We start from the raw sequence: 22,298 nt of genomic DNA on the forward strand, positions 1-22,298 counted from the left end.
CAAATCCTGCCCCACACAGTGGATACTGAACACTCTGGCTATTAACGCAAAACACATGTCCTACAGACTTACTCAGTGTCCCATATGTTGCTATTAATTTTTTTATATATAGCTGTATTTTCTGTCCATCAATGTCCTTCTGTACAGTGAAACACAGCTGGCCAGGCCCTGCCAAGCAAAGACTAGTCATTCTTTGGACTCACAGCTGTGCATATTTCTACAAATCCGAGCTCTTGCTTATTGACGGGAGAACCTATGTATCCCGTCGCTTGCGGCAGTTCCATTTAGATCTTATGGGGTTCACATATTTGGGGATTAGGGTTACCAACACCTTTAAGGATTTATTTAAGTTGAATTATGTTCCACTATTGGCAACCCTTAAAAAGGATTTAAAGGAATGGGTGGACTTGAACATTTCATAGCCAGGGTGGATAAATATGATCAAAATGTGTATTTTATCTAAATTACTATATTTATTTCAGTATCTCCCCATTTCACTTTTGTGTATGTTAATGGGCAATTGGGCAGTTTCATTTGGCAGAATAAAGTGGCGCACATTTACTTGGCAATGTTGTACAGGCCCAAGTGGGAGGGAGGGTATGGGGTTACCGGATCTCCAATGTTATTACTGGACTGCCCGCTTGGTGCGTCTGTGAAAATGGCAGCAAGTAGTTGGTATCAGTTGGAGAGTGAGCGGATAGAAGGAACAGAGTGGACACCCCAGTTGCAGAGTTCTTTGGATATATGTTTGATTAATCCCTCTGTAGAGAGGAAGTTTATTTCTCGAATCCACAATTGTAAAACTGATATGGATAGTATTCTGGAACAAATCACTTTCTTGATACAGCAGTGAAATGATGATTTGCATCTTACATTGGACGATACAGATTGGGATGAGATTTGGCGTGCATCTCATTCAATATCTATATGCGCTAAAAGAACTGATGTAATTAAATTACTACATCGCGTGTATAGAGATCCCATCTTTTTCACCGCCTTTTCGTGAGCTGCTTTCCCCTCTGTGCTGGCGTGTCTGTGGGCTCAGTGGTACGTACCTGCCTGTTTGGTTGTCGTGCCCATTAATAGCCTCCTTTGGAGAAGATAGAGAAGGAAATTTGGTTGATTTGTCAAAATACCTTCTCTTTTATACCATGTCTAACACTTTTAGGATATTGGAAAGATACCATGATAACAATTTCAGCTTCAGAGAAAGCTAGAGAAAGCTCTAATAAATCAATGCATTCATACGGCTAGGCATACAATCACATTGTTGCGGAAGAGTGCCCCAAGTATTTCCCAGTGGTATGCACAACTTACTGAAATAGCGATTATAGAAAAGATTACTTATTCACTTTGAGAAAAGTCAGATAAATATATCAAATCTCTGGGAAAGTTTTAGGAATATCGGCATAAATATTGTATATGTATTGAGAAGTGGTTCCTGTAACTGTTTTGGAAATAATAAAGGACCTGTTTTATGCTTGGTATTATGAGCTATGTATTTTTGTAGTCATCCAATTGTTAAATAAAAGAGAAACAAAAGAGAAGTAAAAACATGTTTGGCTTATTCTACTGGACCTATATTAGCCAACCTGAAGTAACATTTATAATATATACAGACTGTATTATACATAGTTTCTAAGTCAATGCAGTAAAATAAAATGTGCTATAAAACTCTTGGGAGATTAAGCAGCATTTGACACAGTGCTTACCATTTGGATGAAATGGAATGGTGTTGAATATAACACTTGGAGGAACACTGTTGTACTTATCTGTATACTTTAGGAAAAGCTGAAAAATTGCTCCTGTTATATAAAAACAAAGATTGCGTTTTAACCAAAGTGCTGATAAAGCTCTGATGTGAGAGCTGCAAAAATGAATAGTTCTGAAATCACAAAAGGCACTCAGAAATAATTCCTTGTATCTATCAAGATGGTTTAGCAGTTCATTATTAGTATAACGCTGAGCAAAGATGTCTACATTTTTTTTTCCAAGTTCAAACATGACATAGGCAACTTGTGCTTGGAACTCTTACAAAAGGCTCTCATGTACAAAGTTGATGCATACATTTAGTGTACTGATAACTTCATTCCTATCTAATAGAATTTGATTACAGTTTGATTACATTAAAATTTCCAAAACCTGTTTCGTGAGGGCAGATACTTTAAACAAGGTTGCCAAACTCAATACATAGGGTAAAATCTGAAAAGTTCCTATATAGAACAGAAATATTAAAGATAAATAAAAAGATTTTTATATTGTTAACCTTTCTTGAAATATTGATCCTTGTAGTTGCTACATTTCACTGCAAGCACTCATGTCAAATATCATTAATCAACTGGCATTATGGGGAGCTACCCAAGTAGCAGGAAAAATGTTCAGAATATTTTACAATGAAAGTAAATTCTGCATAATAGTTTTTTTATTTTAATTTTTGTATGTGCAATGGGAAAGTACTTAAGACATATTACAGTGTTTTTGTCTTTAAGTTGAAAAATAAAAATCTTAAGCAAAGCATTAGCAGATATAAAAGGAGTTTAGCAAAGGGAAGTCTTGTTTTACCAAACTTTTAGAATTATTTTTTGAAGGTGTAAATAACAGTTCAACATTTAGTTAAGCTTTAAAGCAAAAAGGGAAACAGAATAACTCAGTGGAGAGGAGGGTGAATTGCACAACTCATTGTTCTGCTGAGATCAGAGATCTCCCATTACAGGTAAGCAATTTTTTTTTCACAGTTGGCAAACTGTTATCAACATAGCCACTCAGATAGCTAGAAAGTCCTAAAGGCTGTCTTCAAATAGAAAGAGAAAGACAACACAACAGCTGCCAAAGGATAAGAAAGTATTTTTTGTGAAAACAAATTCAATTTGTATTCTTTTATTTATAATGCTGCCATTGTTGTTCATTTCTTCTTAGGTCAGACTGCCAAAGCATAGCAGTACAATCTGCTACTCATTTAAAAACTGTTCTTTATCTCTATGAGATCTGGTTTGATAGGGGTCAAAAGAAACAAAATGCTGGGTAGACTTTTTATGGCATTATTCCAGTTGAAATGGAAGGTGACAGTTCTCACGCTGATCTGTGAAGCACAGCCTTTCCCTTAAGGACATGTGGTTTAAGAAAGAATGTTGAAAAGAAAACTGATTAAGGTGAAATGCAGTCACCACCTAGTTTTCCCAATTGTAAAAACAGGGCAACAGCCTACAGCATCAAAATTTGGTGGGGGGGGGGGGGCGGACAAAGTGCTGTACTGTGTCCCACAAATTAGGAGGAACCAGACATGGCCAGAACAGCAGAAGCCTGTACTGTGTCTCCCAGGGGGATGGATGGGGAGGGGGATAAGAGGCAAGCAAGATGAATGCTGAGGAAGGAGGCAGATGGGAAGGGAAGGGAAGGAAGCAGGAAGGCAGATGCTGTGAAAGAGAAATTGAGGGCTGGTGGTGGCAAGGGCTAAGAATAGGAAGGAAAGGTACTCTTGCTCACTTGGAAAAGTTATGTCCACAACAGTGGTATTGCGCTGGTCAAAAGATGGGGACAGAGATAGAAAGGAGGAAGAGAGAAAGTGAGTATATGCTCCTGGGCAGGGAGATGCTGTGTATGCTGGAGCCACTGCTGCCAAAGAAGAGTGTGCTGTAATATAGCAAATGTTGCTTACCTGTAACAGGTGTTCTCATAGGACAGCAGGATGTTAGTCTTCACATATGGGTGACATCACAGGATGGAGCCCAATCACGGAAAACTTCTGTCAAAGTTTCCAGAACTTTGACTGGCCCCTACTGGGCATGCCCAGCATGGCACTAACCCTGCAGCCAGCAGGGGTCCCCCTTCAGTCTTCTTTAAAAGCTACAGGCAGTGCCGAAAAATAAAATGTTACAAACCCAACACCACGGGGCGGCGGGCAGGTTTCGTGAGGACTACCATCCTGCTGTCCTGTGAGAACACCTGTTACAGGTAAGCAATATTTTCTTTCTCACAGGACAAGCAGGATGGTAGTCCTCACATATGGGTGAGTACAGAGCTGAGGATGTCCAAACCTGTACCAAATGTACCCAAAGGCTTGTAACAGGCACAACAACTGGGGTGGAATTTGGGAGAGGGCATCCTAAACCCCACCAGGCAGGCGGGTGTTGGTACGTCATGTTGTAAACAGGTCACGAAGGATAGACTGGCCGAAGATGGAATCCTGTCTTCCGGCTTTGTCCAAGCAATAGTGGGCTGCAAAGGTGCGGAGAGAACTCCAGGTTGCAACCCTGCAAATGTCAGTAAGCGGCACCGATCGTAGGTGTGCTACTGAAGTCGCCATGGCCCTCACAGAGTGTGCTTTAACACGGTCTTGAAATGGAATGCCCGCTTGCTGATAGCAAAAGGATATGCAGTCCACTAACCAGGAGAAGAGAGAGTCTGCTTACCCACAGGCTTTCCCAACTTGTTAGGGTGGAAAGAGACAAACAATTGAGTGCCTTCCCTGTGGGCTGCTGTACGGTCTAGGTAAAAAGCTAGAGCCCGTTTACAGTCAAGCGTATGCAAAGTCTGTTCTCCTGGGTTGGCATGGGGCCTGGGAAAAAAGGTAGGTAGTATGATGGATTGGTTTAGATGAAAATCCAAGACTACCTTAGGTAAGAATTTAGGGTGAGTGTGGAGTACCGCCCCGGTCCTGCAGAAGTTTAGTGTAAGGCGGATAGGTAACTAGGGCCTGCAATTCACTAACTCTGCGCGCTGAAGTGACTGCCAAAAGGAAAATCACTTTCCATGTGAGATATCTGAGTTCACAAGAGTGAAGAGGCTCGAAAGGTGGTTTCATGAGCCGACCGAGAACCAGATTAAGGTCCCAAGAAGAGGCTGGAGGATGTAGTGGAGGCTTGATATGGAGCAAGCCTTTTAAAAAGCATGTTACAAGAGGTTGTACTGATATAGAAACATCCGACACCTTTATGGAAGGCGGCTACTGCACTGACATGCATTCTGATGAAAGAGGTCTTTAGACCTGATTCTGACAAATGCCAAACATAGTCCAGAAACTTCGGGATTGGACAGGAAAAGGGGTCAAGGGACTGAGAAGAGCCCCATGACATTAATCTTTTCCATTTGTAAGAGTAAGATTTTCTCGTGGAAGGCTTTCGTGAAGCAATCAAGACACGGGAAACTGGATCTGAAAGGTTAAGTGGTTGAAGTATTAACCTTTCAACATCCATGCCGTCAGGGAAAAGGCTTAAAGATTGGGATGGAGTAGGCTCCTGTCGTTTTGAGTGATCAGGAGCGGGTCCTTTCCCAAGGGAATGTGCCTGCGGATGGAGAGATCCTGAAGTATTGGAAACCACACCTGGCATGGCCAGTGAGGTGCTATCAGGATCATGGTTCCCTTGTCCTGACGCAATTTCACGAGAGTCTTCGAGAGAAGAGGAAGTGGAGGGAATGCATAAAGCAGACCGGTTGCCCATGAGAGGGAGAATGCGTCTCTGGGCTGAGCGTGTTTGCTGCGAATGAGGGAGCAGTAATTGTCCACTTTGTGGTTCTGAGGGGACGCAAAGAGGTCTATCCGAGGATATCCCCACCGTTGGAAGATGAAGTTCGCTACTGAGGGGTTGAGAGACTACTCGTGTGGTTGAAAGATGCGACTCAGCTGATCTGCCAGCACATTGTCCACTCCCAGCAAGTAGGTGGCCCTGAGGTACATCGAATGGGAGAGGGCTTCTGCCCAAATCTGCGCAGCTTCCTGACACAGAAGGAAGGAGCCTGTGCCTCCCTGTTTGTTGATGTACCACATGGCCATCTGGTTGTCCGTCTGAATTAGGATGACCTGATTGGACAGGTGATCCTGAAAGGTCCTGAGAGCATATCTTATTGCTTGAAGTTCCAGTAAATTTATCTGGTGTTTGGCTTCCTCTGGAGACCAAGAGCCTTGTGTTTGCAGATCGGCTACATGGGCTCCCCACCCGAGGTTGGAAGCGTCGATGGTGAGAATGATTTGAGGATTTGGAACCTGGAAGGGCAATCCCTGGAGGAGATTTTTCCACCAGGCGAGGGACAGACGGAGTGAGTCGGTGATGTGGACAATGGTCAACAGAGGCTGAATAGCTTGAGTCCATTGAGACCTCAGAGTCCAGTGCATGAGCCTCATGGCCAAGTGGGCCATTGGAGTGACATGGACTGAGGACACCATATGTCCCAGGAGGACAAGAAATTGGTGTGCAGTCGCAGCTTTCTGAGACTGCAGTTGGTGAGAAAGAGACACGATGGCCAGTGCTCGTTGTCGAGGCAGGAAAGTCTTTGCCTGTAAGGTATCCAAGTCTGCCCCAATGAACAATAAAGGTTTGAGATGGGACTAAGTAGAATTTGTCGTAATTGACGAGAAACCCTAACGAAATTAGAGTGTGTAAGGTAAGATTGAGGGACAACAGAGCTGCTTGCTGAGTGGGAGCCCTGATTAACCAGCCGTCCAGATAGGGGTAGACGTGAACACCTTGTGTCCTGAGGAATGCTGCGACGACTACGAGGCATTTTGTAAAGACTCGTGAAGCAGACACTAGGCTGAATGGATAGTGCTTGAGGCCTACTAGGAATCTCAGGTATTTGCGATGAGCTGGACTTATCGCAATGTGGGTTTATGCTTCCTGGAGTTCCAGAGAGCAGAGCCAGTCTCCTCTTTGTAGAAGAGGAAGAAGCGAGCCCAAGGCGACCATCTTGAACTTTTCTCACTGGAGGTACTTGTTGAGGGCCCACAGATCAAGAATAGGACGGACGTCTCCCAATTTTTTGGGGATTAGGAAGTACCGGGAATAGAACCCTAGGCCTTGCTGAGAGTAAGGAACGGGTTCTATTGCTCTTGACTGGAGAAGGAGGGAGACCTCTTGATCCAGAAAAACGGAATGGTTGGACATTCTCCACGTCTGCAGAGGTGGGGAGTCTGGTGGCAGGGCGAGAAAGTTCAGATGATAACCCTGAGCAATGACTGCCAATACCCATTGGTCGGTTGTGACTGAATGCCACATGTTGTGAAAGTGGCACAGCCGACCTCCCACTGGTATGTGCAACAGAGGAATCTGGCTGCTGCTCTCCAAGTGGAAGTAAAAAACCGGAAGCAGGCCCTGGCTGGGGAGCTGTTTGTGGTTTTTGTTTTCGGGTTTGCCGAGACTGAGGTTTCTGATAAAGGTCTCGTAGCATAGGATCTGGCTGGTGGTGGGTAGGACTTTCATGGACGGTAGAATGACTTCTTGGAGTCCTTTCTAAAGGGCTGCTTTGAAGAGAAGTCGGAAGGCATTGAAGAGAGCTGTTTTAGGGTCTCATGACTGTGTTCAGTCATGAGACCGTATCTACAAAAAGACAAAGACAAGATGGAAGCGGTACAGAGAAGGGCGACCAGGAAGGTGGAGGATCTTCATAGGATGACGTACGAGGAGAGATTGAAGAATCTAAATATGTACACCCTGGAGGAGAGGAGGAGCAGAGGTGATATGATACAGACTTTCAGATACTTGAAAGGTTTTAATGATCCAAAAACAACGACAAACCTCTTCCGTAGGAAAATAATCAGCAGAACCAGGGGTCACGATTTGAGGCTCCAGGGAGGAAGATTCAGAACCAATGTCAGGAAGTATTTCTTCACGGAGAGGGTGGTGGATGCCTGGAATGCCCTTCCGGAGGAAGTGGTGAAGACCAGAACTGTGAAAGACTTCAAAGGGGAGTGGGATAAACACTGCGGATCCATAAAGTCAAGAGGCCGCCAATGAAGAGTGGGTGACTCGCCAGAATGATGGCTATTGACACAATACCCTTACTAAATAAACATACACATGCTTACTGTGACTCCTACATCGCTCTAAGCTTCAACAGCAAGAGGTAATGGAAAAAAGGATTTGCACTCATAAAGAGGGGAGTAGCTGGCTTGTTACGGCGGTTACTACCCCAAACCAAATATGCCTGATACTTCACTTTCAATGCATATACAGCATAGCTCTCTGCTTCAATGACAGGGGAGAAGAATAACTGATACTTCACACATCCAGCAGAGCTCTCTGCTACAACGGCAAAGGAGAAGAAAAAGGGTTCGCACTCAAAACGCGGGGAGTAGCTGGCTTGTTACGGCAGGTACTACCCCAAACCAAATGTGCCTGATACTTCACTTTCCATGCATATCCAGCATGGTTCTCTCCTGCATCGGCATGGGAGAAAGACTGATACATCACGCATTTCCAGCATAGCTCTCTGCTTCAAGGGCAGGGGGAAAAAAAAAAAAAAAAAACCTGATGCTTCACGCATATCCTGCATAGCTTCAACGACAGGGGTGAAGAAAAAAAAGGATTCGCAATCACAAAGCGAGGAGTAGCTGGCTTGTTACGGCGGTTACTACCCCAACCAAATGTGCCTGATACTTCACTTTCAATGCATATCCAGCATGGCTCTCTGCTTCTACAGCAGGGGAGAAGAAAAAAAAAAAACCAACAAGAGCTGTACAACATAGTCTAGGTAAAACAAATAAGCATGGGTGTAGCTTGCTTATCGCGGCGGTTACTGCCCCTACTACCCCTAACTAATCAAGCTAGATATTTCACTTGCATGCAGCTCCATCACTGCTCTCTACATTAATGGTGGGGGTGGAAGGGGAATAGAACAAGGAGCTAAGAGTAACAGATAAGAATGAGAGAAAAAATGTGTGAGGCTTGCTGGGCAGACTGGATGGGCCATTCGGTCTTCTTCTGCCGTCATTTCTATGTTTCTATGTTTCTATGATGGTCTTTTAAGTTCAGCCACCGTCCGCTGGATCTGTTCGCCGAACTGATTATCTCCTACACAGGGCAGATTGGACAACCGGTCTTGCACTTCTGGGCGAAGGTCAGAAGAGTTGAGCCAGGCCCATCGTTCGCTGAAATAGCAGCTGCAGACACTCTGGTAGAGGTGTCGAAAATGTCATAAGATGTTCGGATCTCATGCTTGCCTGCCTCAAAACCTTTACTTACAAGGGTTTGTAGTTGGTCTTGGAATTGCTGAGGCAGGGAGTCTGAGAAGTCCTGTATCTGCTTAAATATGGCCCTGTTATATTGGGTCATATAAAGTTGATAGGCAGCAATTCGGGAGATGAGCATGGCTCCTTGGAATACTCGGCGTCCAATGTTGTCCAGGAATTTTTGTTCCTTACCAGGAGGGGTAGAAGAGTAAGGTTTTGACCTATTTTGTGCAGACTCTACCACGACCAAGTGGTGATCAAGCTGTGACTTTTGAAAACCTGGGGCTGACTGTACTAAATAAGTAGTGTCAGCTTTTCTGTGTATTTATTTATTTATTTTTGGTTTTTATATACCGGAAGTTCCTGTATACAATACATATCACTCCGGTTCACATTTAACAGAGATAACTATCGCCGGGGAGGCGGTTTACATGGAACATATCGAAATAATGAACGGATAATATATAATAAAGTACAATCTATTGGGAAAACAACTAAGATCAACTTAGAACAACTAAGATCAACTTAGAACACAACTTGGAAACATATAACTGAAGCAATATAAACATTAGATTATTGCTGTGTACTGGAGCAATTGTTCCTGGATTTTCCCAGTTCTTCTTGAGAAGATCAAGACGAATCTGATGAATGGGAATAGAGGTTATTACCTTGGGGGCATCCAGGAACTGGAGCAACTCCATCTGGTGACTATCATCTTGTTCTGTCTGCAATTGAAAAGGAACCAATTCAGCCATTTCCTTCACAAAACTTATAAATGAGAGGTCCTCTGGAGGAGAACACTTTCTACTCTCAGTGGGTGAAGGTAAGTCATCGGTGTCTGATGAAGTATCATCACCCCAGGTATCATAAGGGTCAACACCCTTTCCTCTTGGAAGTAGAGGGGGAGAGGGTGGTTGGATACCTGAAGGTCCAGGTCTGGGCTCCAAAGAAATCGGAGGAATTATCGGAGGCACTGATGATGGCATCGAAGGATGGCTCAGTGGTGCCGATGGACGTATTGGCATCGATGGCTGAGGCATAACTCCGGATGGAGGAATGCGGAACGGTGTTTCTCCTCCCGATGATGCTGTCAATGGGGAGGGCATCGAAGCCATCGGAGACCCGGGATCCATTGATGGAAAAGCGGCCATGAGGGCTTCCATCCTGGATAGCAGCGGTGCCAGCACTGCCAGAATCGGGTCAATGATCGGTTCCACAATCTTTGCCGGTGTCAGAGGAATCTGAAGACGTTGCATCGCCTTGTTGATGCATTCCTGGACCATTAGGTCCAGTTCTTCTCGGAGACCTGGAGCAAGTAGCCCCAGTTCCGGAACAGAAGGAGGCAGAGGCATAGCCAGAGGGACCACCGTTACAGGCGGAGTCGCGGCTCCCGATCCCCGATCGGGTGAAGGTTGCCTCGGAGACCCGGTCGCAGAAATGGTCAGTGCCTTTCCTGGTCGGGGCTTCTTCGACAGCGGCTCGGACGATGGCGAGGTCGATGATTTTGCTCCCTCAATGGTCAGAGTCTTACGGTGCCGATGTTTCTCCCTTCGATCCCGAGGGGAAGTAGAGGGTGTCGATGGCCGAGAAGTCGATGCCGGTCGGTCTCAGGTCGGTGGTCGATGCTGGCGCGAAGTCGACAGTGCCAGTTCAGACGACGTCCATGCGATGGATGGAGTCGGGGTTTGAGCACGGAAGAGAAGTTCCATCGTCTCCATTCTGGCCTTGCGACCCTTCGGTGTCATTAGGGCACATTTGGTGCAAGTCAAGACATCGTGCTCGCGTCCTAAACACATTACACAGACTTTATGGGGTCTGTGATAGACATGGTGTGGGTACAGTCCGGGCACCGATGAAACCCCGACGCCATGGCAAAATATTTAGCCGCGGGATGGTTGACAGCCAGTAGGCCGCGAAGGCCAAACACGACTGTAATCGACAAGAAACGGGTCAAAACTTACCGGAGTACCGCGGAGTTATAAGAGATAGAAGAGGGACCCCTGAGGGGCAACTTAACTTTTAGTAATTCCGTGAGGAAAATTCCTGTCAGGAATCTCTTCAGAGCTCCTTTACCAGGCGGCTACTGCTGCGTGGAAAAAAGACGACTGAAGGGGGACCCCTGCTAGCTGCAGGGTTAGTGCCATGCTGGGGGCTACTCAAAGTTCTGGAAACTTTGACAGAAGTTTTCCGTGATTGGGCTCCATCCTGTGATGTCACCCACATGTGATGACTACTATCCTGCTTGTCCTGTGAGAAAACCTATGCCAAAAGGAGGCTGCATGAGCTGCTGCCAGTTTGTAAACCTTTCCTGAGGTGCCATAAGGTACTTAATATTCTTGCACTGGCCCTGGGCAGGAACTTGGGATAGATGTGAAGCACCACCTTAAAGTGGATAAGTTACTAAGGTCTAGAGCTCACCAACTATGCGGGCTAAAGTGACCACTATCAAAAAATCAACACCAAGGGGACTTTCCTTATTTGGGTTAGAAACACACTAATGTCCACACAGCAAGAGACCTCAGGAAAAGTTTCAGTTGAAGCAAGCCCCATATAAGTCTAATTAGTGACTAAACAGAAACCGGGTTCCCTTTTACAAGGTGGTGATAAGTGCTGATTGTCCTGAGGTGGATCTGGAATTGATTTTAAGATCTTCCTTTAACTTGGCTGTAACCCTATGCGGGAATAGGTCGCCTTGATGTCCAGAAAATCATGGCCAGTCTCCTTCATTTAGAAGAGGGAAAATGGTGCCTATAGAAATCATCCTGAATTTTTCTTATATTAAGAAAAAAAAGTGTTCATATATTTCAGATCTTGGATGGGTCTGAATTAAGGGTGGGCAAACCTTTTTGTGCTGGGGGACATATTACAAGTTATCAACTGCAATGAGGGCCAGAGGGGGGGGACCCCCTTGGTGCTTCCTTGCCATAACAAACACCCAGCACTTGCTGCAGGCATTTCAGCATCCAGCAAGCTTAAGCAGTATCATTTTTAGCACCGAAGGAGCTCCCTTCAATCATGGATCCCAGCCTCGATCAAAAACAGCAAAACTTTCAACCCTGCATTTTCCCAGCTAGCAGGCTACCTTACTTCAGTTACCAAATAAGAATAAAAAGGCAATAAAGTATAAATAGAAAGGTACACACAAAAAACGAAACTGGAAACTACTACGAGCCAACTCATATGCAATGCAATAATGCAAAGACAGAAATATCACCGTTCCTCATATAACAAAATCAAGAAATAAAAAACAGTCATGATAGTAAGTAAACCATACCAATAAAAATATTTCAAAACAGATGATGAATAGAAAGTATAATTAAGAATAAGGATTAAAAAACACGTCCATTAAATATTTCAAAACAGCAGGTATATCAAGCCCTTAATATGAAAACTAATAAGAATAAAAATGTCCCCCTCTTCATGCCTATGAACTTTTGATTTCCAATCACAGAGATTGTAGTGGATTAGTGGAGGGGAGGTAGGAGGAGTACAAACTTTTGAAGAGAGAGATAGAGATAATTATTTTAAATATATATATATATATATATATATATATATACATATATACACACACATACATATACACACACACACTAAACCTCTTCTACCTTCTCTTCTCACGCCCCTTTTCCACGTCCTCCATCCTCTTCCCTCTTGTTCACCCCACTCCACTCACCTCCTCAGTCATTCACCCCTTCCCTCTCAGTCAGTCACTCATCCTCCTACTCAATCTCCTTCCCTGTCATTCACCCCTCACTTCTCTTTCTGTTACTCACTCACACCTCTTTCCCTCTTACTCCCTTCCCTATCAATCACAATCAGTCTTCCCACTCCCTTCCCTCACAGTCACCCTCCTTCTCATTCACTTCCTTCCCTTTTAGGCACTCACCCACCTTACCACTCACTCTCTTCCCTTTTAGGCATTCACCCTCTTCCTCCCCACATTCAATCTCTTCCTTTCCCTCAATCACACATCTGCTTCCCCCCCCCTCATTTATTCTCTTCCCTACCCTCCCCTGTAGTCACTCACCACCATCACCCTGTTTCCTTCCTTTACTCAAAGCCCTTCCCAACCCACAATGTAGCTCACTCTTCCTGCCAGCTTCATGACTTCATCTTCCTGGTGGTTGGGTGCTGGAAGCCCATCAGCAGGTCAACTTCAGGCACACCACCCTGTAGGGCCTCTTTTTGCTAGTGGGAGGTGGGCATCTCCACGGTGCTGTGGGCCCTATTCTTGCTGGTGGGGAAGGGGGGGGGAAGGAAGGTGAGAACCCCACCAGCGCGTCATGCTCTGGAGCTGAACTTCTTCCTGGCGGGGACTGAGAATCTCTGTGCTGCGGTGCTGGCCGAGAGATGGAAACCTTGCTAGTACCTCAATCAATAGTACTGCCGATGTAGCCTCTGAACTTCCTGCCTACATTCCTGAGATTAGTCAGGGCCCAACATCACAAGGGCTGCAAATAATTCAAATTTTAGGAGATTTAGGAAGGCCAGAAGAAAGATTGCGATGGGCAAAATTTGGTCCGTAGTTTGCCCACCTCTAGTCTGAATCATCTGGCCTATTTAGTAATCAGGAAGTATCTGGAGTAAAATCCCCACCCTTACTTCTATGGTGGGATAGGTTTGACTGCCAGGTCTGTTAGAGAAAGGTTCTGCTATATAGGCAACTTAAATGCCCGTTTGAGCAGGCAATTTGGAAGGATGTCCAAAAGGTATAAATTTGTAACCAGCCTTGACAATCCAAACGACTGAGCTGTCTGAGGTTATAAGGGGGTTAAATAGTCTACAAAAAACCCTTAAGTTTCCCTGCTGCAGGGATATCTTCCATAACACAGACCAGAAGTTTGGCTATCTCCTTTGGATCCAGTCAAAAATTTGTTCCTGGATTTAACAGGGTGACAGTGTGGAGCTTAGAGTTTCTCTTCATGCATGGATGATGTTACGATGCTGTTCATGGAGCCCATCCCACGAGCAGCCTCTCACGTGCCCGACGCCATGCCACTGCCTTCTTGCAGCCTAGACCGCTCTGCCCCTGACTCCACCCCTTTTCGCTGCTGGGAAGCCGCTGCCAATACTCCTCGCAGCCCGACGCTGCTGTGTCAGCAGGAGAGGCCGCCATTTGATTTGTTGTGGCAGGAGCCTCCGATGACTTTATCCTCACGGCAAGGACGCCTCTTGCGGGAGTTCCGATGTTCCACATCCTGAAGTTCCTAATGTTCCATGTTCCAGTCCTGGTCCTGATGTCCTAGTCTCCGGCTCTTCGTCCTGCTTCCAGGTTCCCTTCTCATCCACCTTTCCTGGCGTGCCACCATCGTGGTCTGTGACCAGCTCATGGAGGGCTGCTTGGGGCGTTTCGTGGCACAAGGCCTGTCTTCTTGTCTGAATCCGAGCTCAGAGTTTTGAATCCTGTTCACATGCTTCGGAGTACCTTCTGCTTGCTTCCAACCATGCCCAAGACTCAAGCCAGAATCTGTGCCGCTTCAGCAGGGTCCATGACCAGCCATGGACGGCTGTGTAGGGTGCGCCTCTGTGCAGGCCTCTCCTGAATCTTCAACATGTTTCCGGTTCCAAGTCTTCACTTTCTCGCCTAGAGTCTGCTTCGCTTTCGGAATGGTCCGAAACCAGCCATGAGTGGCTGTGTAGGGTACACTGTGGTACAGTACTCACTCTGTACTAGTACCTGAACCCCGAATCCTCACCTGAGTCTAAGTATCCTGGATCCTTGTCTGAGTCTTCCAAGTTTCCGGAGTTCCATGTCTCGCCTTGTTTCTGCCCTCAGCCTCCGTCTGGCCTCATGCACTTGTTGTTCCCAAGCGGCAGTCCGGAAGGGCTACCAAGTGACCAGAGGGCCACTCTTGTGACCAGCATTTGGGTCTCATCGGTGCATGCAGGTCCAATGGAGGGCCGAGCCTGCCTTGTTCCAGTTCCTGATGTTCCACGCCTTGATCCTGGTCCAGCCTTTTTCCAGCTCTAGCCCGTGCCTGAACACTCTCACCTCCCACGGTGTGTGTCTTGGGGCTCCTCCCAAAGGCTCAGTCCTCCCAAGCAACCACACCTCTGTGCTCGCAACAGGATTTGAAGGCCATGAGCTCGGTTGGTGTGTTCTTGTGATGGGCCAAGTTTTTCCTGGACTCCTTTCATACCTTGCTCCTTGCCAAGATTTTTTGCCCAAGTTTCCTGAGTTTTTGATACCTCACTCCTAGTCAAGAATTTTTTTTTTTCTTTTTCATGTTGGTATGTCTGGATGTTTTCCCATGACCTGCAGGAGGCGCCTGCATCCAGATCCACTTTGAGTTCAGTCCGGTCCTGGAACTCCTCCTAACCTGCAGAAAGCACCTGCAACTGTTCCAGGGACCATCTCTGTTCAATTCACAGAGATGCTTGCACTTCTTCCTGTGTTCCATATGACCTGCAGGAGGCACTTGTACCCAGGTTTCAACACTTGCAGTCATTTCAGTCTCCTTGTTCTTCCGCTGAGCACCCTTGTAAGCTACGGATTCCACAGTAACTCCAGGTCCTTGGGTTTGAACGACCTGCTGAAGGCACCTGCACCCTAGGTCTCACTCAGTCGCGCCAGTTTCAATTCAGTCCCCACTTCACACAACTCTGGCTCTTGCCATGGGACCATCTACAGCCTAGATCCTGATTCTGTTCTGCGCAAGTGGTGTTTCCAGCCACTGACTCCATTCCAGGTTTCCTGAGATATCATCTTGTTTCTTCTCTCCTCCATAATACAGACATGGTGAGTTGTCCTGAATCCATAGGTCGTAGCCATCATCCTCCTGTGTCCTTCAAGCAGCTTTCTGAGCTGGTAGAATCTGGATTGGGAGATCCTGATTTATCCATTTCATCTGCTCCCCAGTGCTGTTTCTGCCGCCAGGCAAAGGGCTGTAATTGCCACCTTCTGTCTCGCCTGATAAAACTACATAGTTCTTCTGCTGCAAATCCTCCTGGAAGGAGGTACAATCATCCATTGTACCTGAAGACTGGAGGATAGCAAATATAACCCCAATATTTAAAAAGGGCTCCAGGGGCGATCCGCGAAACTACAGACCGGTTAGCCTGACTTCAGTGCCAGGAAAAATAGTGGAAAGTGTTCTAAACATCAAAATCACAGAACATATAGAAAGACATGGTTTAACGGAACAAAGCCAGTATGGCTTTACCCTCACAAATCTGCTTCACTTTTTTGAAGGAGTTAATAAACATGTGGATAAAGGTGAACCGGTAGATATAGTATACTTGGATTTTCAGAAGGCGTTTGACAAAGTTCCTCATGAGAGGCTTCTAGGAAAAGTAAAAAGTCATGGGATAGGTGGTGATGTCCTTTCGTGGATTGCAAACTGGCTAAAAGACAGGAAACAGAGATTAGGATTAAATGGGCAATTTTCTCAGTGGAAGGGAGTGGACAGTGGAGTGCCTCAGGGATCTGTATTGGGACCCTTACTTTTCAATATATTTATAAATGATCTGGAAAGAAATACGACGAGTGAGATAATCAAATTTGCAGATGACACAAAATTGTTCAGAGTAGTTAAATCACAAGCAGATTGTGATAAATTGCAGGAAGACCTTGTGAGACTGGAAAATTGGGCATCCAAATGGCAGATGAAATTTAATGTGGATAAGTGCAAGGTGATGCATATAGGGAAAAATAACCCATGCTATAATTACACAATGTTGGGTTCCATATTAGGTGCTACAACCCAAGAAAGATCTAGGTGTCATAGTGGATAACACATTGAAATCGTCGGTACAGTGTGCTGCGGCAGTCAAAAAAGCAAACAGAATGTTGGGAATTATTAGAAAGGGAATGGTGAATAAAACGGAAAATGTCATAATTCCTTTGTAATCGCTCCATGGTGAGACTGCACCTTGAATACTGTGTACAATTCTGGTCGCCGCATCTCAAAAAAGATATAATTGCGATGGAGAAGGTACAGAGAAGGGCTACCAAAATGATAAGGGGAATGGAACAGCTCCCCTATGAGGAAAGACTAAAGAGGTTAGGACTTTTCAGCTTGGAGAAGAGACGGCTGAGGGGGGATATGATAGAGGTGTTTAAAATCATGAGAGGTCTAGAACGGGTAGATGTGAATCAGATATTTACTCTTTCGGATAGTAGAAAGACTAGGGGGCACTCCATGAAGTTAGCATGGGGCACATTTAAAACTAATCGGAGAAAGTTCTTTTTTACTCAACGCACAATTAAACTCTGGAATTTGTTGCCAGAGGATGTGGTTAGTGCAGTTAGTATAGCTGTATTTAAAAAAGGATTGGATAAGTTCTTGGAGGAGAAGTCCATTACCTGCTATTAAGTTCACTTAGAGAATAGCCACTGCAATTAGCAATGGTAACATGGAATAGGCTTAGTTTTTGGGTAATTGCCAGGTTCTTATGGCCTGGATTGGCCACTGTTGGAAACAGGATGCTGGGCTTGGTCTGACCCAGTATGGCATTTTCTTATGTTCTTATGACCCATTACTGTCAGAGGACACTGTTTTCCCTTTACTTGGGATTCCAACATTGCTACCCATGGATCCATTGAGAGCTGTTGCTGCCATCTTCTCCTTGAGTTTCATATCCTCTGTACTTCTGGAGTTGATCACCAATCTTATACCCCAGAGTTCCATTCCTAGAGAAGAGGACTGCTCTTCAAGGAAAACCAAAATCTGCCAGTCTCTCAAGTTGTTTTCTACCATTTATAAAAGTTGTCCCTGCAAGGATCTCTTCCACCAGCTGCTCTTACAATCCATCTAGGATTGGGAAAGAGCATTCAATAGACTCTATTGGAATCCTCTGTTATCTTCAAGCTTTGCCTCCTTGAACCTTGAAATTCCAACCTTGAAGTGGCTCGTCTGATCCGAGCCTGAGGGATATTACACCTACCAAGCCGTTCTGGAGATCCCTTTCAAGGAAAAAGCATCCTGTGTAAAGCTGAGCACGCACATCTATCGATTACCAAGCTTCTTCAAGGAACAATTCACTGCTGTATGGGAGCCTACGTTAACATGCGGATTATACCTAAAGTACAATTCCCTCCTTGACATTACAAAAAAGGGCCTATTCTCACCCATCACTGGCTTTGCAAAGTCTGGGGTTGGTAACCCTTTCATTCCACCTGTCAACCTCAAGTTCGTATACCATCTATCATCAACAGGTATAAAAATATGTCTTCAAGATCAACTTTCCTGACGTCATCAAGGAGAGAAGGGCTCCCTCTGTCAAGGTCCCTGAGACTGCAACTACAGACTGCCTCACTACCGCCACCGCTGGTGGATATCTTCAAGCTGTCTAATAAAGAAATATCCTGTGTTTTTGTGTAGTTCGAGTCTAGCCCAGGGCTGTGGCTCCTCACAGAGCTCCTCCCCGTGGGTGTGGTCATTTCCACAGCACCCAAGGATCCACCAAAACACACATAACCATAACAAGATCCCCTGCATACTGCAGGAACGAGTGCCATTCTGTTTACCTAATCAACAAGTTGTGTGGGTGAGAAATGCTTCCATAAAAGGTAGCAATGCAGTTCTAGATCAACCTCCTGCAATTGAGACCAATTAGATAATCTCTCATGACTTTCACACACCTTCAGTGGAAGAATGTTTTCATTTTAACCAATAACTAAAGTAGCCATATTCTACAAGACTGCTTATAGAGAAACAGAATAATGGTCTGTCTAGAACTGATATCACTATTTGGGATAGGCATGCATACATCAAGGGACCATGCAAGCACACTACCTCCCCTGTATCTCCAGCATGTTAGTGATCACCTGAGGAGAGTATTTTGTTCACATGTATAGTCTCTGAAGGTTTCCACTGTCAATAGACTGTTTGGTCCATGGAAGCTTATACCGTATTTTTCGCTCCATAAGACGCACCTAGGATTCAGAGGGGGAAAATTAAAAAAAAAAAAAAAAAAAATTGTGCTAAACCGGTTCTGTCCCCGGGCGTCTGTGCATCTTATGGAGCAAATTAGAGGGGTGCATAACTTTTTTCTCTCCATTTTGTTTTCGGGTCTGGGGGAGGGCCATTTCGGTCCACTCCCCAGATCAGAAAACTTTTATCTTTCTCTGGAAACAAACCCATCCCAACCCCCCACCCTTCTGACCCCACCCCCACAAGACCTGCCAACTTAATTTACTACAACCCTTCCCCCAAGACCTGCCAAAAGTCCCTGGTTGTCCAGCAGGGATCCGGGAGCGCTCCCGGACCCCCGCTGGACCACCAGGGACTTTTGGCAGGTCTTGGGGGAGGCAGGAGGGTGAGGGGGATTTGTTAAATTTTTAGTTTTTTTTTTTATATTTGCTCCAAAAGACGCACATACATTTCCCCCCCACTTTTGGGGGGAAAAAAGTGCGTCTCATTGAGCAAAAATACGGTTGTTTCTGCTTTTTGCATCAGAACTCTGTCTGCGTGTATAGAGTCTAGCCTAGTACCACGGTTCCTCACGGGGCTCTTCCCCATGGGAGGGGTCATCACCGCAGTACCCAAGAATCCACTCCAACACCTCATAACCATAACAGATTGCTAACTCCATGGATTCGGCTCAGCTCACTGTTGCGTCCGGTGGTCTCAGACGGCTTCGATCTTTGTGCCTCACCTTTCTCTCTGCTCTCCCCGCCAGCCTTGAGAAGATGGCTACCGCCATGTCTGCATGCCCCTCTCCGGCATCCCCGGAACGGCAATGGCATAGCCTCCCGCCATGTTTCTCCTAAGAGCCTCCTAGGGTGTGCGCGCGCTCGCCACCCTCATCTTTATCCACGTGATGGAGGGAACCTCGGGGGGGGGGGGGGGTCCTCCTCGAGTGACGTCACGCCATCCGGGTATTTAGCCTGCCCTTGTTTGCTAGCTCGAGTTAGCAAGGATCGTGAATGGATGGAAAGCCTCTGGTCTGAGCAACTCTGCCACTTCCTTGCTGCCATTGGAAGCTGTCTCTGCCCTTCGGGGTATTTCTCTAACTTGGGTACCCGCTCCTCTGAGGCCCTCTGCTTTCTTTCAGGTGCCTATCTGGGATCAGGCACTCGCTCCTCGAGGGCCTGCTCTCCCTGGCTCGGTGCCTGTACTCAACTACTTCTGCCTGCTGGAATCTTCACCTATACAGCTACCAACTCAGTGAGTAAGCTAATTTTCTCAATCTGTCTCATCTACAGCTCTGTTGCACTGGGAACCTGCGTCCAGATCTCCCTACACCATATCTGAGAGACGGGTCCCCTCTGCCGAGAGTCCCTAGACTGCTACCTCTGGATCACCTCACTACTGCCATCTCTGGTGGTACACATCAGCTGTATAATAAAAGACAAATCTCTGTGTTTGTGCATCCCGAGTCAAGCTTAGTACTGTGGTTCCCCACAGAGTGCCTCTCCATGGGCGTGGTCATCCCCACAGTACCCAAGAATCCACTCAAACACCTCAAAAACCATAACACTCACCACTTTACAGGCCATTTCAGGCCTGGCCCAGCGAATATCCGAACAGAATTCGTTGGACAACTTGACTGTTGCATTTAATCAGTTACACACACAGATGAATGCACAGACTGCCGCAAGTGAAGAAGTTACACCACCAGAAGTGACAGTCAAGTCTACAGAGCCTCCATCTGCTCAGATACGCTTCGCGGATGAAGTTTGGAAGTGTAGAGGATTTATTAATCAATGTTGCATGCACTTTTCTCTGCAACCTAACCATTTCCCCACAGCGTATGCCAAGACCACCTATATCCTTTTGTATCTGGACAGAAGAGCGCTGGCTTGGGCCTCACCGCTATTGGAGCGCAATGACCCTATCCTGAATGATCTTGCCGGGTTTCTCGAACTGTTTAAGTCAGTATTTGATGACCCTGCCCGGTACTCGATACCAGGATCAGCTTTGGCTCATCTAAAACAAGGTAACAAACTGTTACCAAACTTTGCTATTGAATTCAAGATGTTAGCTTCTGAATTACATTGGGACTCTAGGTGCCTGAAAACCCTGTTTTTTGAAGGACTGAACTCCCGGTTGAAAGATGAACTGGTGACTCGTGAGATGCCCGAGACCTTAGCGGAACTTATGAAGTTGGCAACAAAGATTGATCACTGAATTTGCGACAAATTTCAAGAGGTCAAGAGTCCCAGAAGACCACTCCAGGGAGAGATTTGTTTCAAGTCTGCACCCAGGCCTACACCCCCAGGGCCTGTTGCTGACGAAGAACCAATGCAATTGGGCCGCAGTCATTTGACTTCTAAAGAGAGACGATTCCAAAAGAAGTTGGGACTATGCAAGTATTGTGGACAAACTGGTCATGCGGTACAAACATGCCCTAGATATCTGGGGAAACTGGCAGACCCAAGTCCTGTGGGAAGACTCTTCTTAGGTCTAACTGCACCCTCTCCTCCACTCTCTCTTCCAGTGTCTTTAATCTGTGGGCCTTTGGAATATCAGACCCTTGCCTTAGTGGACTCTGGGGCAGGGCAGGGGGAAATTTCATTTTGAAACATCTAGTGGAACATTTGCAGATCCCTACCACTACTATCACGCCTCCATTACTATTGTCCTCTATTCATGGAGGGCCCTTACCGGATGAAGTAACTCTGCTTACAGAACCAGTGAGCTTATGTACCGTGCTCTTCATACAGAGACAAAATGTCCTTCTTTGTGCTAGAGAAGGCCATGCACCCTTTGGAACTTGGGCTACTGTGGCTGCAGAAACGCATGCCACAATTCAACTGGACCACTTTGGAGCTTTCACGTTGGGGTCTGGATTGTCATGGCAAATGTTTAATGGAAGTCTCTCCAATACCATGCATGCCAACCACCCAGTTGTTGCCTGAGTTGTCGCCTCAATATGCATCTTACCAAGATGTATTCTCAAAAGAAGCTGATGTGTTACCTCCACACAGATTGGCTTCAAATTAATTGCGCAGTCGTACAAATATGGAACCACCCAAAGGAAAGGTCTACCCCCTCTCCGTAATGGAGAATAAGGCGATGTCGGATTACATCCAGGAGAATCTCTAGAAAGGCTTCATAAGACCTTCTAAGTCTCCTGCTGGCGCAGGATTTTTCTTCATGAAGAAAAAGGACGGAACGTTACGTCCGTTCATTGACTACAGAGTTCTAAATGAGATCACCATAAAGGGTAGAGATGTTTAAAATTATGAGAGGTCTAGAACGGGTAGATGTGAATCTGTTATTTACTCTTTTGGATAGTAGAAAAACTAGGGGGCACTCCATGAAGTTAGCATGGGGCACATTTAAAACTAAATCGGAGAAAGTTCTTTTTTACTCAACGCACAATTAAACTCTGGAATTTGTTGCCAGAGGATGTGGTTAGTGCAGTTAGTATAGCTGTGTTTAAAAAAGGATTGGATAAGTTCTTG

At 45.8% G+C, this 22,298-nt stretch overlaps 1 protein-coding gene across 1 annotated transcript in view; it reads right to left on the reverse strand.

Moving 5' to 3' along the window:
* LOC115096894 (ubiquitin-conjugating enzyme E2 U-like) overlaps positions 1-22,298 on the reverse strand; it is a 205,374-nt gene that overhangs the window by 131,947 nt on the left and 51,129 nt on the right. Inside the window, exon 4 of the mRNA XM_029612142.1 lies at positions 1,713-1,805. Coding sequence (XP_029468002.1) covers positions 1,713-1,805 — 93 coding nt within the window. The remainder of the gene's footprint in view (positions 1-1,712; positions 1,806-22,298) is intronic.

Source organism: Rhinatrema bivittatum, chromosome 1 (assembly GCF_901001135.1).
Source record: "Rhinatrema bivittatum chromosome 1, aRhiBiv1.1, whole genome shotgun sequence".
Lineage (NCBI taxonomy): Eukaryota > Metazoa > Chordata > Amphibia > Gymnophiona > Rhinatrematidae > Rhinatrema > Rhinatrema bivittatum.